The sequence below is a fragment of the Pleurodeles waltl genome, chromosome 5, assembly GCF_031143425.1.
Source record: "Pleurodeles waltl isolate 20211129_DDA chromosome 5, aPleWal1.hap1.20221129, whole genome shotgun sequence".
Lineage (NCBI taxonomy): Eukaryota > Metazoa > Chordata > Amphibia > Caudata > Salamandridae > Pleurodeles > Pleurodeles waltl.
In genome coordinates, this window is record NC_090444.1 from 551,703,927 (window position 1) to 551,718,012 (window position 14,086).

Below are 14,086 nucleotides of genomic sequence, written 5' to 3' on the forward strand. Positions count from 1 at the left end.
TATTCAATTATATTATGGAAGACACTCCGGCAAAAGCATGCACTATTTACCCAACAGTGTCCACAATGTGTGACTTCTTTCAGAATATAGGGAACCAGAACAAGTGGTGCTGGAAGCGGGGGTGCTAACCGGGGGGCATCAACCCTATTGGATTACAGGACTTCGAAAAAATCCTGGTGTTACTGAACAAGCAAGTCCTGCAAATATGGAAAACAGGGTCAAGTGGGAGGGCAGAAAGTGGACGAGATAATAGTCCAGGAGATTTTTTTGTGAAAATGTGTCTCAGAGGTGCATTATGACTCAGAATTCTCAAATATATGTATAATTTGTGTCGTTTTATTTAAAAAAAAAGTTGTTTAAAATAGATCATTAATACATTAGTGTGGCTTGAGCCATTCATACAAATAAGGGTACAATTAGTTTGTGTTGGTTTGTTTTCTCACCCTACATTCAAGCTTGCCTGACACCAACTTCCACAATTAAAAGGACTGAATGCGCCTCATTTTTATCAATATTGGTAAATTTTCTAAAGGAGCATTTTTTTACATTAATGCCATTCAGTTGGCTCATTCTTTCATCCCCTATGGAAATCGATCACAAGAGTGACAAATGTTTCTTAGCAAAGGTCTCTCTTTGAAGTCACACAATATATACTTAAAATACATCACAAACGAATGTGCAGTGGTTTCTTAAAATGTTAGCGGATGTTTTCCTAATTACCATTGAGCTAAAACTGAGTTTGAACAAGAAGCTAATGCTGTGCGACTGAAAGGCCTGCCTCACCTCTACTTTCAGCTCCACTGGCCAAAACTGAAGTGTGAGTATTTTTAAAACGAATCCAGTTCGAATCTCAGATATCACTACTCAGTGCTGTTAAAGTGTTAACTTCTATGTGAAAACTTGCATTCCCACATCCAGAAATTAGGCTTGTGAATTTTGAACTTTGAATTTACTTTCCCAAATACACGTATAACCCATTTAACGGTTTGCAGGCCAGTTTCTGTTTTGCACAATCTCGTTTTCATACTCACCCATCTCCAAGATTTTAAGTTAACAAACCCAGGATTGTTTTCCTTCTCCTGAAGCCTTTTCCAACTTTCAGCACCACACCCATTAACACACCCGCTGCTTAGCAGTTGCTATGTATTATGGCCAACGCTCGGGCATTTCTCATTGTCTTTCAGTGTAACTCTGTCTTCTCCACAGGGGAAATCGCCCAGTACTTGACATGTGTTTGTAAGTTAACCTATGATGGCAAACCTGAATATGAAGCTTTAAAAGAAATCCTGGAGGGTGGAATAAAGCCTTATGGAACAGTCGTTAAGGAGCCCTTGAAGTTATCTGCTGCTGGTTGGAATTCTTCTAATGATATTGCAGTAAGTACCAACAAATCATGCACTTGGGTTTGAGATGGTTTATTAGCTGTTTGGATGCTATATGGAAATGATGTCTATTTAGCGGCAGTACTACTGTACAGGGTCTGGGTATCAGCAAAAACACTGCCGTTTTGGCCAAATTCCAAGTCGGTGTATCTGCTACGGAGGCTGTATTCCAAAATAATGAGGATGTCTGACATTTGATTAGAAGGTGATCTTCTGTTTTTTTTAAAATAATATTTTGAATAAAGTGAAGACATATTGATTGACTTCAATCCTTCCTCATAGCTTTATTTTCTCAGATAAAGGAGATATAAATGTAATAGAACACATTAAATTTCAGTGGCCATACTGTTAATACTATTCTATGTCTTCCCGCCCCGGCAGGCCCTCCAGTAAAGTGTCTATTTCCCAGATGGGGCCCTTGGTGATCTATAACAACACAGTAGCGAAAAAAATACAGCAAGTGCAACAAGTACACCAATTTTACATGAGCAATTTGGTGGCTACAGACCGCGGTAGCATCTTCCAGAAAGTAATGCCTCCTATCATAGCAGGTACAGCTGTCTTAATATTTCATCTATCAAGTCACATCCATCTATTAAATCACTCTTGGATCTGAAGATTTGTTCCCAGTTCCACCCGATATGCTCTAGAAATGACTTGTTGTGTTCTAATCCTAGCTGTTCGGTCTGTCTACTGTAGTAGTTTCCAGGACCTATATTCTATCCCCAGGCTCCATCCTTTCCAAAACTGCATATAACATATCCCATCTCTAAGAATAAAAAAATTGTACAGGTAATGTTACCGCTGCTGCATGCCTGTCGAAAAGAGAGTCTTGGACTTGTATCTCAGTCGATTTATATTCAGAGTCATATTTTGCCCTGGGATTAATCCATTTTGGTCAGCATGTATTAATTTGAATATATGTGTGAGTCTATCCAACACTATTTTGCTCATCAAAGTGAAAACAGAACTCCAATACTGGAGAGGGTCCAAAGTCACTATTCTCCTGTATTAAATGCCTTATTCAAGAGATGGGGGACTTGACCAGAGGACAGGGACCCACGTCCTCTAGAAAGAGTATACAGTACAAGCAGAAGGTAAAGTCCCACTCAAGAGGTTCTTGAAGTTGTCAAGTTAAAAATGTATTTCATTGTTGTACAGGCGTTATAATTCCAAATACTCAAAGAGTCACTTATTTACGAAACAAAAGGCAAAATCCAAAATGATGACAAGAGAAGGGAGGATCAGCCAACACGTGTTTCGCCCCCTCTGGCTATATATAAGCTGGGGCTTTCTCAAGGCTGAAAAAGAAGAGAAAAATCAAATTCTCTGGTAGAGTTGATCATGTAAGAAGGAAAAGATAAGATACCATCAAAAGCACCACCAAATGGTGAGCAAAAAAGAATCCCGTGCGAAGTAGTTTCTGATGTGATATTCCAGAATGGGAAGATTCTTGAACCCATGCATGATAGGAGTTAGTAGGTGATTAGGGTGGGATTCAAGGCTTAGAAGTCCATAGGAATCAGGAAAAAGAAACAATGGAAGGTCAATCGTGCTACAAAGTCTGTGATGTTAAAAAATCTGTGATATTGAAAAGGAGAAAATCTGTAATTGCAGCGCAGATAAATTTAAATCCAGGCGGAAACCAGAAGATCACTCAACTAATATTATAATCACTCAGGTTTTAGAAGAGATTAAAGGGGAAAAAAGGTTTAAGGCAATTTAGCGTATAGTACCCAAGTCCGGAGAGATCGGAAAATGCCCCAAAATAAACCAATGCTTGAAAGTGAGAAATAGTGATAAAAGAGTACTGAGATATTAACAAACATACCATGAAAAGTAAGGCAAACATTTATAATTTGGATACTGAGTTAGTCATATTCTGTAAAAAAACAATAGTCAATTGTTGAGACATACTAAGCTTTGAAAGAGAATGTAAGAAAGCTGGTAACGATAATATCAACTGTGGTACAAATGATTGACTAGTTAAGGAAATACATGCAAGTTACATTTAGCCGTTTTAACAAAACAGTTAATATTCACGAAGTTCATAAATCAGAGAAACCACCTTTTGAAAGTAAACTGTGTTGAGAGATTAAAAGAGAACCAATATTGGAAGCTAAATAAAGTAAGCGAAGGCTCCGCATGTTGATAAGTCATTATACATGTAGCAGCAGTACTCCCATCCTTACCTTTGGGGTACACGAAACCGGAACGCCGCAGGTAAGCGGCAAAAATCTGAGAAAACGGGACGGACGCGTAAGCGTCAAGGTCGCGTTAAAGTACCTGTGGCTGAATGTTTGAAATAAAGATAAAAGATGGACTGGCGGTCTTCAGGGCGGGGAGCGCCATTATTGTGAACAGAAAGAAAAACAGCTGCCATCTTGGAGTGGCCGAATAAATCATCAAGACGGATAACACCGTCTTTTGGGAACCAAGTACACTGCCATGTTTTATAATGGTCTAATGCTCTGTGAAAGTCATAAGTGAAAGTTAATAGAACATTATTAAAGGCGAGGTAAGTTTATCGAAAAGATGGTGAAATGCGTGGAAAGAGAAACAAAAACAAGGAACAAGAAAAGAGGGGAAAGGGCCAAAAAGTTATATTGAATAAAGATAGAAGAAACCTATAAGAGACTGCTGGCAAATAAGAGGGCAACTAGCTAATGAAAACAGGAATGAAGCAATTGGGAACAGCAATATCGCAAACATCAGAAGTACAACAAAACAAAACAATAACTCTAGCATATACATCTCAGAGAGACAGCCTAAGATTAAGCTTGGCAAATTTCAACATGTTCACTTTACAGTTCCTGGAAAACGAAAAGAGAAAAGAACAGAAAGCCTTATGTTATTTACATTAGCCAAAAGTGCCATTCATGATCTTTGTTGAGACCATTATTAACTGTATCATATTTAATTATTAGACAGCGCTCTTCTTGGCGTAATCGCAGTGATGTGTTGCCACCTCTCGGACAGGGTGTAATGCGTCGTAGACCACTAAAGGTAAAAGTGCGTTGGTGTTGATGACACTTGATAAAATGTTCAACCATTGGTGCTTGAGTGTCAGACTTTTGTATGTTCCGAAAATGTTCCAGTATTCGAGTTTTTAAAGGACGGATCGTGCTGCCAATATAAGTTAGGTTGCAAGAGCACCAGATAGCATAGACGACATAGGTGCTGGCACAGTTAATGAAGTCAGTGATCCGGTGGGTACAGTTGTTGATGTTGACTGATGTAGATTTGGAAAGACCCAGTTTACATACAGAACATTTACTGCAGGTGTGAAAGCCTTTTGGTTTGGATGGTAGAAAAGTAGTAGAAGACCTTCGTTGAAGAAATGAGGGACAGAGTTTGTTGCGTAGGTTAGGTGCCCGCCTAAAACCTATTTGTGGATGGTTGGTGATATATTGGTTGATGGAAGAGTTATTCAGAAGTAAGAACCAGAAGTTTCTTAATGATTTTCGAATATGATTATGACCATTATGAAAGGCTGTGATAAAGCGAATAGTTGTGTTCTTGTTGGTGTTTTTGGGTTTGTTCAACAGGGAGTTCCGATCCATACTTCTCACTTCATTTCTGATGGTATTTAAAGAGGCCCGATTATACCCCCTGGATGTAAGTCTCATGGTTATTTCAGAGGACGTTTTATCGTAATCAGAAATGTTGGAACAATTAAGTCTGGCTCGTCTAAATTCACCTTTGGGTATATTCCGAATAGTACTAGACGAGTGACAGCTGGTGGCATGAAGAACTGAGTTAGCAGATGTCGTTTTGCGAAAAAACTTTGTCTGAAGTTTATTGTCCTCAACAAAGATCAATAGATCTAGATACTCAATTGAAGAATTGGAAATTTGGTAAGTTACCTCTATCTCCCAAGGGTTGGGTGTTAGGGACTGAATGAATTGGTAAAGGTGGACCTCTGAGCCTTGCCAAATAAGCAGGATATCATCAATGTATCGTCCCCAAAAGATGATGTGTTTAATGAAGTGTTCTGAGCGGTCTGACCAGAGCCAATAATTTTCAACAGCTCCCATCAGGATACAGGCGTAGGGTGGAGCAAATTTTGCCCCCATCTCAGTCCCTTGGAGCTGTAAGTAAAAGTTACCATCAAAAAGAAAGTAATTGTTTTCAAGGCTGAATTTAAGAAAATCCAGAATCATTGTATTCCGTGTCAAGTACTGAACCGATCTGGTAGACAAGCATTTGCTCACTGCTGCTAGGCCATCATTGTGTTTAATAGAAGTATAGAGACTGACAACATCAACAGTTGCAAGAAAATAGTCTGATTGCCACTCTATATCTTGTAGCTTTTGTAGAATATCTTTAGTGTCTCTAACATAGGAAGACAGATTGGTCATGAATGGTTGAAGCTCTTGGTCGATGAGGGATCCCAGCTTTGAGCATATGGAGTTTACTCCAGAGATTATAGGTCTGCCCTTTGGAGGGTGTCCTGCTTTGTGAATTTTGGGTAAAAGATACAGAGTCGGAATGGTAGGGTATTGGAGAAAAAGGGCAGTTTTTTCAGAGCTGGAAAGAGTTTGGGAAGAGTGCCAGTGCTCCAGGAGTTCTAGCAGTTTGTGTTGTATTTCAGCTGTTGGATTATATGAGAGTTTCTTATAACACGTCTTGTCTTGAAGCTGGCGATAAGCTTCGGTGAGATAGTCATCAGTATTAAGGATAACGATATTTCCACCTTTATCGGCCTCTTTAATAATGATATTACTGTTGGATCTCAGCTGTTTTATCGCCGCTGCATGATCACCGTGAATGTTGGTAGGTAAGTATCTTCGTTGATCACAGTATCGTTTGTATTCACGATCAAGGTCACGTAATACTGCTGTTGAGAACAGGTCAATGGAATTACCCGCCGGAAGAATGGGGGTGAATGTAGATTTAGAACGGAGATCAGAGGAAAAATATTGGTTAGTGTTAAGATCAAGTTCTTGAGCAATAGAAGATAATGTGGCTTCTGGTTCAGTGGTGTTAGAAAGATTACAAAGAAAAGAGATGTCAGACAGATCTTGAACTGTAATGTCTTGTGAAGGATCTGTAAGAGATGGTGAGATAGGAGGTGTAGGTATAGAGGCGAAAAAAGACTTGAGTTTAAGGTGACGAATACATTTGAAAAAGTCAATTTTAGTTTGAGTGATGTCTCAGAAGTTAGTTGGACAAAAAGACAGACCCCGGTTGAGAATTAGTTGATCAGTTGTAGATAATTCGTAATTAGAAAGATTCACAGTCAGGTTTTCTGAAATCAGGATTGGGTTGTTTTGCTCCGAGCTCTGGTTTGTATGCCTGAGGTACTTGGGGTAGCTTGAGTAATATCTGGTGGCTTTGCTCTTGTGTCCTTTAGGGTTCCCAGGCGATGACGTCTTGCCTCTTCTAAAAAATTCACTTGTGGCCTGGTCAGAGTGCAGTTTGTGGAGTCATCTGTTGACTCAACTTCAGATGAAGGAGGAGTATCATGACTAGTTTGTATACCTAAAGAGAGATTCGAATCCTTGATATTATCATATTTCCTACTGAAAGTATACACTCTCCTGTGTTGATAATCAAATAGGTCTCTTCTAAACTTTCTGTTCTTTCTCTGTATTATATCTTCCTCATATCGGTCTATAACACTATTAAGAATAGCATAATTTTTTGTGGTGATTTCTACCCAGTTTGCTTCTTCTATACGTTGAGTCAAGCTATCAACTTCCTTATGGTGTTTGTCATATTCTTCCTCGGAGATTTCAATTAGCTGTTTGATCATATTGATTGATACCATTTTCAAATTGGTTTCCCATTTCTGTAAATGTTCTTGAGAAGTGGTATCCATGGGTGGAAAGATCAAAATGCGAAGACCCCGTGGGATGCGATCATTTTCCAGATATTTTTTCAATGAAGCAATTTCCCACCACTTTGATGTTTCCTTCTTCAGTGATTTTTCCAAGGCCAAAAACGTGCTTTTGGCGGATAGTAGGTTGGGAGAGGAAAGATGAGGAATACCCACCCCAGACGGATTGAAGACTTGTTGTAGTTTATGATCACGTTGTTCACGTCTATTGATATGAGAAGACATCTTTCAGGGATTTAAGGCTTATTACAGGATAGAGTAGGTAAACCATTAAAGTGAAAACAGAACTCCAATACTGGAGAGGGTCCAAAGTCACTATTCTCCTGTATTAAATGCATTATTCATGAGATGGGGGACTTGACTAGAGGACAGGGACCCACGCGATAAAACAGCTGAGATCCAACAGTAATATCATCATTAAAGAGGCCGATAAAGGTGGAAATATCGTTATCCTTAATACTGATGACTATCTCACCGAAGCTTATCGCCAGCTTCAAGACAAGACGTGTTATAAGAAACTCTCATATAATCCAACAGCTGAAATACAACACAAACTGCTAGAACTCCTGGAGCACTGGCACTCTTGCCAAACTCTTTCCAGCTCTGAAAAAAATGCCCTTTTTCTCCAATACCCTACCATTCCGACTCTGTATCTTTTACCCAAAATTCACAAAGCAGGACACCCTCCAAAGGGCAGACCTATAATCTCTGGAGTAAACTCCATATGCTCAAAGCTGGGATTCCTCATCGACCAAGAGCTTCAACCATTCATGACCAATCTGTCTTCCTATGTTAGAGACACTAAAGATATTCTACAAAAGCTACAAGATATAGTGTGGCAATCAGACTATTTTCTTGCAACTGTTGATGTTGTCAGTCTCTATACTTCTATTAAACACAATGATGGCCTAGCAGCAGTGAGCAAATGCTTGTCTACCAGATCGGTTCAGTACTTGACACGGAATACAATGATTCTGGATTTTCTTAAATTCAGCCTTGAAAACAATTACTTTCTTTTTGATGGTAACTTTTACTTACAGCTCCAAGGGACTGCGATGGGGGCAAAATTTGCTCCACCCTACGCCTATATCCTGATGGGAGCTGTTGAAAATTATTGGCTCTGGTCAGACCGCTCAGAACACTTCATTAAACACATCATCTTTTGGGGACGATACATTGATGATATCCTGCTTATTTGGCAAGGCTCAGAGGTCCACCTTCACCAATTCATTCAGTCCCTAACACCCAACCCTTGGGAGATAGAGGTAACTTACCAAATTTCCAATTCTTCAATTGAGTATCTATTTCTATTGATCTTTGTTGAGGACAATAAACTTCAGACAAAGTTTTTTCGCAAAACGACATCTGCTAACTCAATTCTTCATGCCACCAGCTGTCACTCGTCTAGTACTATTCGGAATATACCCAAAGGTGAATTTAGACGAGCCAGACTTAATTGTTCCAACATTTCTGATTAAGATAAAACGTCCTCTGAAATGACCATGAGACTTACATCCAGGGGGTATAATCGGGCCTCTTTAAATACCATCAGAAATGAAGTGAGAAGTATGGATCGGAACTCCCTGTTGAACAAACCCCAAAACACCATCAAGAACACAACTATTCGCTTTATCAAAGCCTTTCATAATGGTCATAATCATATTCAAAAATCATTAAGAAAATTCTGGTTCTTACTTCTGAATAATTCTTCCATCAACCAATATATCACCAACCATCCACAAATAGGTTTTAGGCGGGCACCTAACCTACGCAACAAACTCTGTCCCTCATTTCTTCAACGAAGGTCTTCTACTACTTTTCTACCATCCAAACCAAAAGGCTTTCACACCTGCAGTAAATGTTCTGTATGTAAACTGGGTCTTTCCAAATCTACATCAGTCAACATCAACAACTGTACCCACCGGATCACTGACTTCATTAACTGTGCCAGCACCTATGTCGTCTATGCTATCTGGTGCTCTTGCAACCTAACTTATATTGGCAGCACGATCCGTCCTTTAAAAACTCGAATACAGGAACATTTTCGGAACATACAAAAGTCTGACACTCAAGCACCAATGGTTGAACATTTTATCAAGTGTCATCAACACCAACGCACTTTTACCTTTAGTGGTCTACGACGCATTACACCCTCTCCGAGAGGTGGCAACACATCACTGCGATTACGCCAAGAAGAGAGCCGTCTAATAATTAAATATGATACAGTTAATAATGGTCTCAACAAAGATCATGAATGGCACTTTTGGCTAATGTAAATAACATAAGGCTTTCTGTTCTTTTCTCTTTTTTGTTTTCCAGGAACTGTAAAGTGAACATGTTGACATTTGCCAAGCTTAATCTTAGGCTGTCTCTCTGAGATGGTTATGCTAGAGTTATTGTTTTGTTTTGCTGTACTTCTGATGTTTGCGATATTGCTGTTCCCAATTGCTTCATTCCTGTTTTCATTAGCTAGTTGCACTCTTATTTGCCAGCAGTCTCTTATAGGTTTCTTCTATCTTTATTCACTATAACTTTTTGGCCCTTTCCCCTCTTTTCTTGTTCCTTGTTTTTGTTTCTCTTTCCACGCATTTCACCATCTTTTCGATAAACTTACCTCGCCTTTAATAATGTTCTATTAACTTTCACTTATGACTTTCACCGAGCATTAGACCATTATAAAACATGGCAGTACTTGGTTCCCAAAAGACGGTGTTATCCGTCTTGATGATTTATTCGGCCACTCCAAGATGGCAGCTGTTTTCCTTTCTGTTCACAATGATGGCGCTCCCCGCCCTGAAGACCGCCAGTCCGTCTTTTATCTTTATTTCAAACATTCAGCCACAGGTACTTTAACGTGACCTTGACGCTTACGCGTCCGTCCCGTTTTCTCAGATTTTTGCCGCTTACCTGCGGCGTACCGGTTTCGTGTACCCCAAAGGTAAGGATGGGAGTACTGCTGCTACATGTATAATGACTTATCAACATGCGGAGCCTTCGCTTACTTTATTTAGCTTCCAATAATGGTTCTCTTTTAATCTCTCAACACAGTTTACTTTCAAAAGGTGGTTTCTCTGATTTATGAACTTCGTGAATATTAACTGTTTTGTTAAAACGGCTAAATGTAACTTGCATGTATTTCTTTAACTAGTCAATCATTTGTACCACAGTTGATATTATTGTTACCAGCTTTTTTACATTCTCTTTCAAAGCTTAGTATGTCTCAACAATTGACTATTGTTTTTTTACAGAATATGACTAACTCAGTATCCAAATTATAAATGTTTGCCTTACTTTTCATGGTATGTTTGTTAATATCTCAGTACTCTTTTATCACTATTTCTCACTTTCAAGCATTGGTTTATTTTGGGGCATTTTCCGATCTCTCCGGACTTGGGTACTATATGCTAAATTACCTTAAACCTTTTTTCCCTTTAATCTCTTCTAAATCCTGAGTGATTATAATATTAGTTGAGTGATCTTCTGGTTTCCGCCTGGATTTAAATTTATCCGTGCTGCAATTACAGATTTTCTCCTTTTCAATATCACAGATTTTTTAACATCACAGACTTTGTAGCACGATTGACCTTCCATTGTTTCTTTTTCCTGTTCCTATGGACTTCTAAGCCTTGAATCCCACCCTAATCACCTACTAACTCCTATCATGCATGGGTTCAAGAATCTTCCCATTCTGGAATATCACATCAGAAACTACTTCGCACGGGATTCTTTTTTGCGCACCATTTGGTGGTGCTTTTGATGGTATCTTATCTTTTCCTTCTTACATGATCAACTCTACCAGAGAATTTGATTTTTCTCTTCTTTTTCAGCCTTGAGAAAGCCCCGGCTTATATATAGCCATAGGGGGCGAAACACGTGTTGGCTGATCCTCCCTTCTCTTGTCATCATTTTGGATTTTGGATTTTGCCTTTTGTTTCGTAAATAAGTGACTCTTTGAGTATTTGGAATTATAACGCCTGTACAACAATGAAATACATTTTTAACTTGACAACTTCAAGAACCTCTTGAGTGGGACTTTACCTTCTGCTTGTACTATTTTGCTCATCACCTTTTAATCTGTTGAAGATTGATAAAGGCCGATTTAAAGACGGCTCCGAAACGTCCCTTCCTTGCTTGGTAGTGGCACCATGACGGCCTCCAAAGTGGAGAGCAGCTGCCTATGCTCTTGCCTCACTGTGTTATACATTTCTGCTAGCACAAGCGTTTAGTTCTAGATATGTGGTGTAAATCTCAGTGGGCAAGCCATAAGATCCTGTTACTTTTCCTCTTGCCATACCTTTCACTGCCTTCCTTACTTCTGCTTCAGTGATGTCCTGGCCCAGTGTTTCTCTTTCTTCATGTAGTGAGGTCTATAATCCCGCCCCTTAAATATAAAGTTGTCATCTGTAGTCTGGTCTCTCAGGGTCCTTATATAAGATCTTGTGACATAACAAGAGTTATCTGATAGAGACTTGTAGTTGCAGAATCCTTACCTTAGAATTTCCCCCAGGTGTCAGACTGGATCTGGAGTTTTTTCTTCGAGCAGTACCCTTTGCTCGCTGTCAGGTAGTGTCAGTGGACTCTGCGTCCATCGTTGGCATTGGGGTCGCAGTCGTGTATAGGTGCCACACCGGCACATTGACGTCAGTTCTTTTCTTTCCGCACCAGCATGTGTACAGATCCGGAGAAGAGCTATCCTCAGTCCCTTTTTGACTGACTTTTTGACTTCTTGGTGCATTGAGATGTCGCCTGTAAGACCAGATTCAACCCTTGTGACTCCTGTCACTGCATGATGTCAGTGACTGATCTGCACCTCGTGTGCTTGTGGTGTCTGGAGTGTGACCACGACCCGAAGTTGGGCTTCAACTGTCGGACCATGGACCCGAACGCTTTGATGGAGCAGTCTCTAAAGATCATAGCGGCCCTGTTGTTGGCTCTGCGTCACTCCCAATCTTGCTTGAGAGGAAGCTCACAAGACTGTTCGCGGGGCCATCACCTCTCGTCCTCGGTACATTCGGATCACAAGAAGAAGTCGAAGAACAACAAGCGTTCTTCACCTTCACCCTGTCGCTTGGCCGATGCAACGCTGCAGGTGTGTCATCCTTCTAGGCCTCTGTTTTAGGAGCTTGCTTCCGGGTCAGCTCCGCTCCTCCCCAGGTTTCCAGGTGCTTGAGCCATCCCTGACCAACTCAAGGAGTTTTAAGGCCATGCGCCACATATTTGGACAGACTGACCCCCTTGTGAGGCCGCCAGGCCCAGTAGGGTTGACGGGGGCCCCCTTAAATTCTGTGCCAGTGGATCCATTTCTGGACCCAATGCGGGTCATGCCATTGCGACCTTCACCAGCGCTGGTGCAGAAGTCGACGCTTCCGATGTCAGTTGGACCCATAATCAACGCCAGTCCCAGGCTTATTCCCGACCCAGAGGCAGAACAAAATCACTTGATGCCGATTCTGACAGGGACATCACTCCTTAGGTTGGATTCTGCCCTACGTTGAGAGTATGGAGGGGTCACTGGACCCTCTTGAATACCAGCTTGAAGACCCTTACATGGACTGGGGTCAGGAATTGGGTGAAGCCAGTGGGTTGGACCCCTCCCCCAACTCTGACATGCTTTCTTCCCCTACCATGGCAGCAGAGAAGGGAACCTCCTACTCGATGGTGGTGTGAACGGTGGCCAAGGTCTTAGGCCTCGAGTTGCCTTCAGTGGCGGCCAGGGCTAATCTCCTGACTGAGGTGCTTCAGCCCAGGGCTTCCACATAGGAACCCCTATTGCCCTTCAATGAGGCCCTCACTGATGTCCTGCTGGGGATGTGGTCTAAAGCCAGGACAGTGGCTCCTGTCAACCGGACAGTCGAGTGGCAAGTCCAGGATATTCAAGCTATGATACTGATATTTCAGCCTCTACCCTGGGTTTCAATGAGAATGACTCTGAGGCTGCAGGGCCTACTGGTCACACATGCCAGATGGCATGTCCGGGCTCTGCAGTGGAACCTGAAGTTCTAGTGGGTGCAGCATCAGGGGAATCTCTATGATAAGGTCCAGATCTTGGAGGGAACTGCACTAGATCTGCAATTGTGGTTAATGAACCAGGATTGGGACAGAGGCAGATCCCTCTCCCTTCCTCAACCAGATCAGACAGTGGTGATAGATGCGTCACTCCTGGGATGGGGCGGCCACATGGGAGAGGTGGAGATCAGAGGCATCTGGTCTCCAGCAGAGTCTGCACTGCACATCAACCTTCTGGAGCTCAGGCTCGCATTGAAAGCATTCTTTCGCTCTCTCCAAGGAAAAGTGGTGCAGGTGTTCATGGACAACACCGCCATGTGGTACTGCAACAAGCAGGGTGGGGTGGAGTCATGGACCCTTTGTGAAGAGGCCCTGGGTCTCGGGACATGGCTGGAACATCAGGGCATATCCCTGGTGGTTCAACATCTGGTGGGCTCTCTGAACGGCAGATTAGACAAGCTTAGCCGTCAAGTGCATGGTTGATCACAAAATGGCGTCTCCATCTGGAGGTGGTGCAAGGTCAGCAGTGGGGAGAGCCTAGCTTAGATCTGTTCGCCTCCGCAGAGAATACGCAATGTCAGCTATTTTGAGCATTAGAGTTTCCAAGGTGGCACTTGCTCAGCGAGACTTTTTGTCTCAAGTGGAGCTCAGGCCTCCTGTATGCCTTTCCGCCAACACCAGGTCTGCCCAGATTCCTCAAGAAGATTAAGAACGACCGGGCCCAAGTAATTCTTGTGGTTCGGGACTGGGCACGGAGAGTATGGTATCCCGAGCTTCGAGCATGGCCATTGATCCCCAACTCAGACTTCCTCTTCGGGAGGAGCTTCTGTCGCAGCAGCAGGGGAGAGTTCTCCAC

General features: G+C 41.7%; 1 protein-coding gene across 4 annotated transcripts in view; it reads left to right on the forward strand.

Moving 5' to 3' along the window:
- The window catches only part of VRK2 (VRK serine/threonine kinase 2), a 414,359-nt gene that overhangs the window by 274,434 nt on the left and 125,839 nt on the right, over nucleotides 1-14,086 (forward strand). For 3 of the 4 annotated variants that reach the window (XM_069234370.1, XM_069234368.1, XM_069234369.1), the window contains exon 11: nucleotides 1,207-1,376. In XM_069234370.1, the coding sequence (XP_069090471.1) occupies nucleotides 1,207-1,376 (170 nt within the window). Of the gene's footprint in view, nucleotides 1-1,206; nucleotides 1,377-1,763; nucleotides 1,910-14,086 lie in introns of those variants that run through there. The other variant, XM_069234371.1, reaches the window with a different exon arrangement.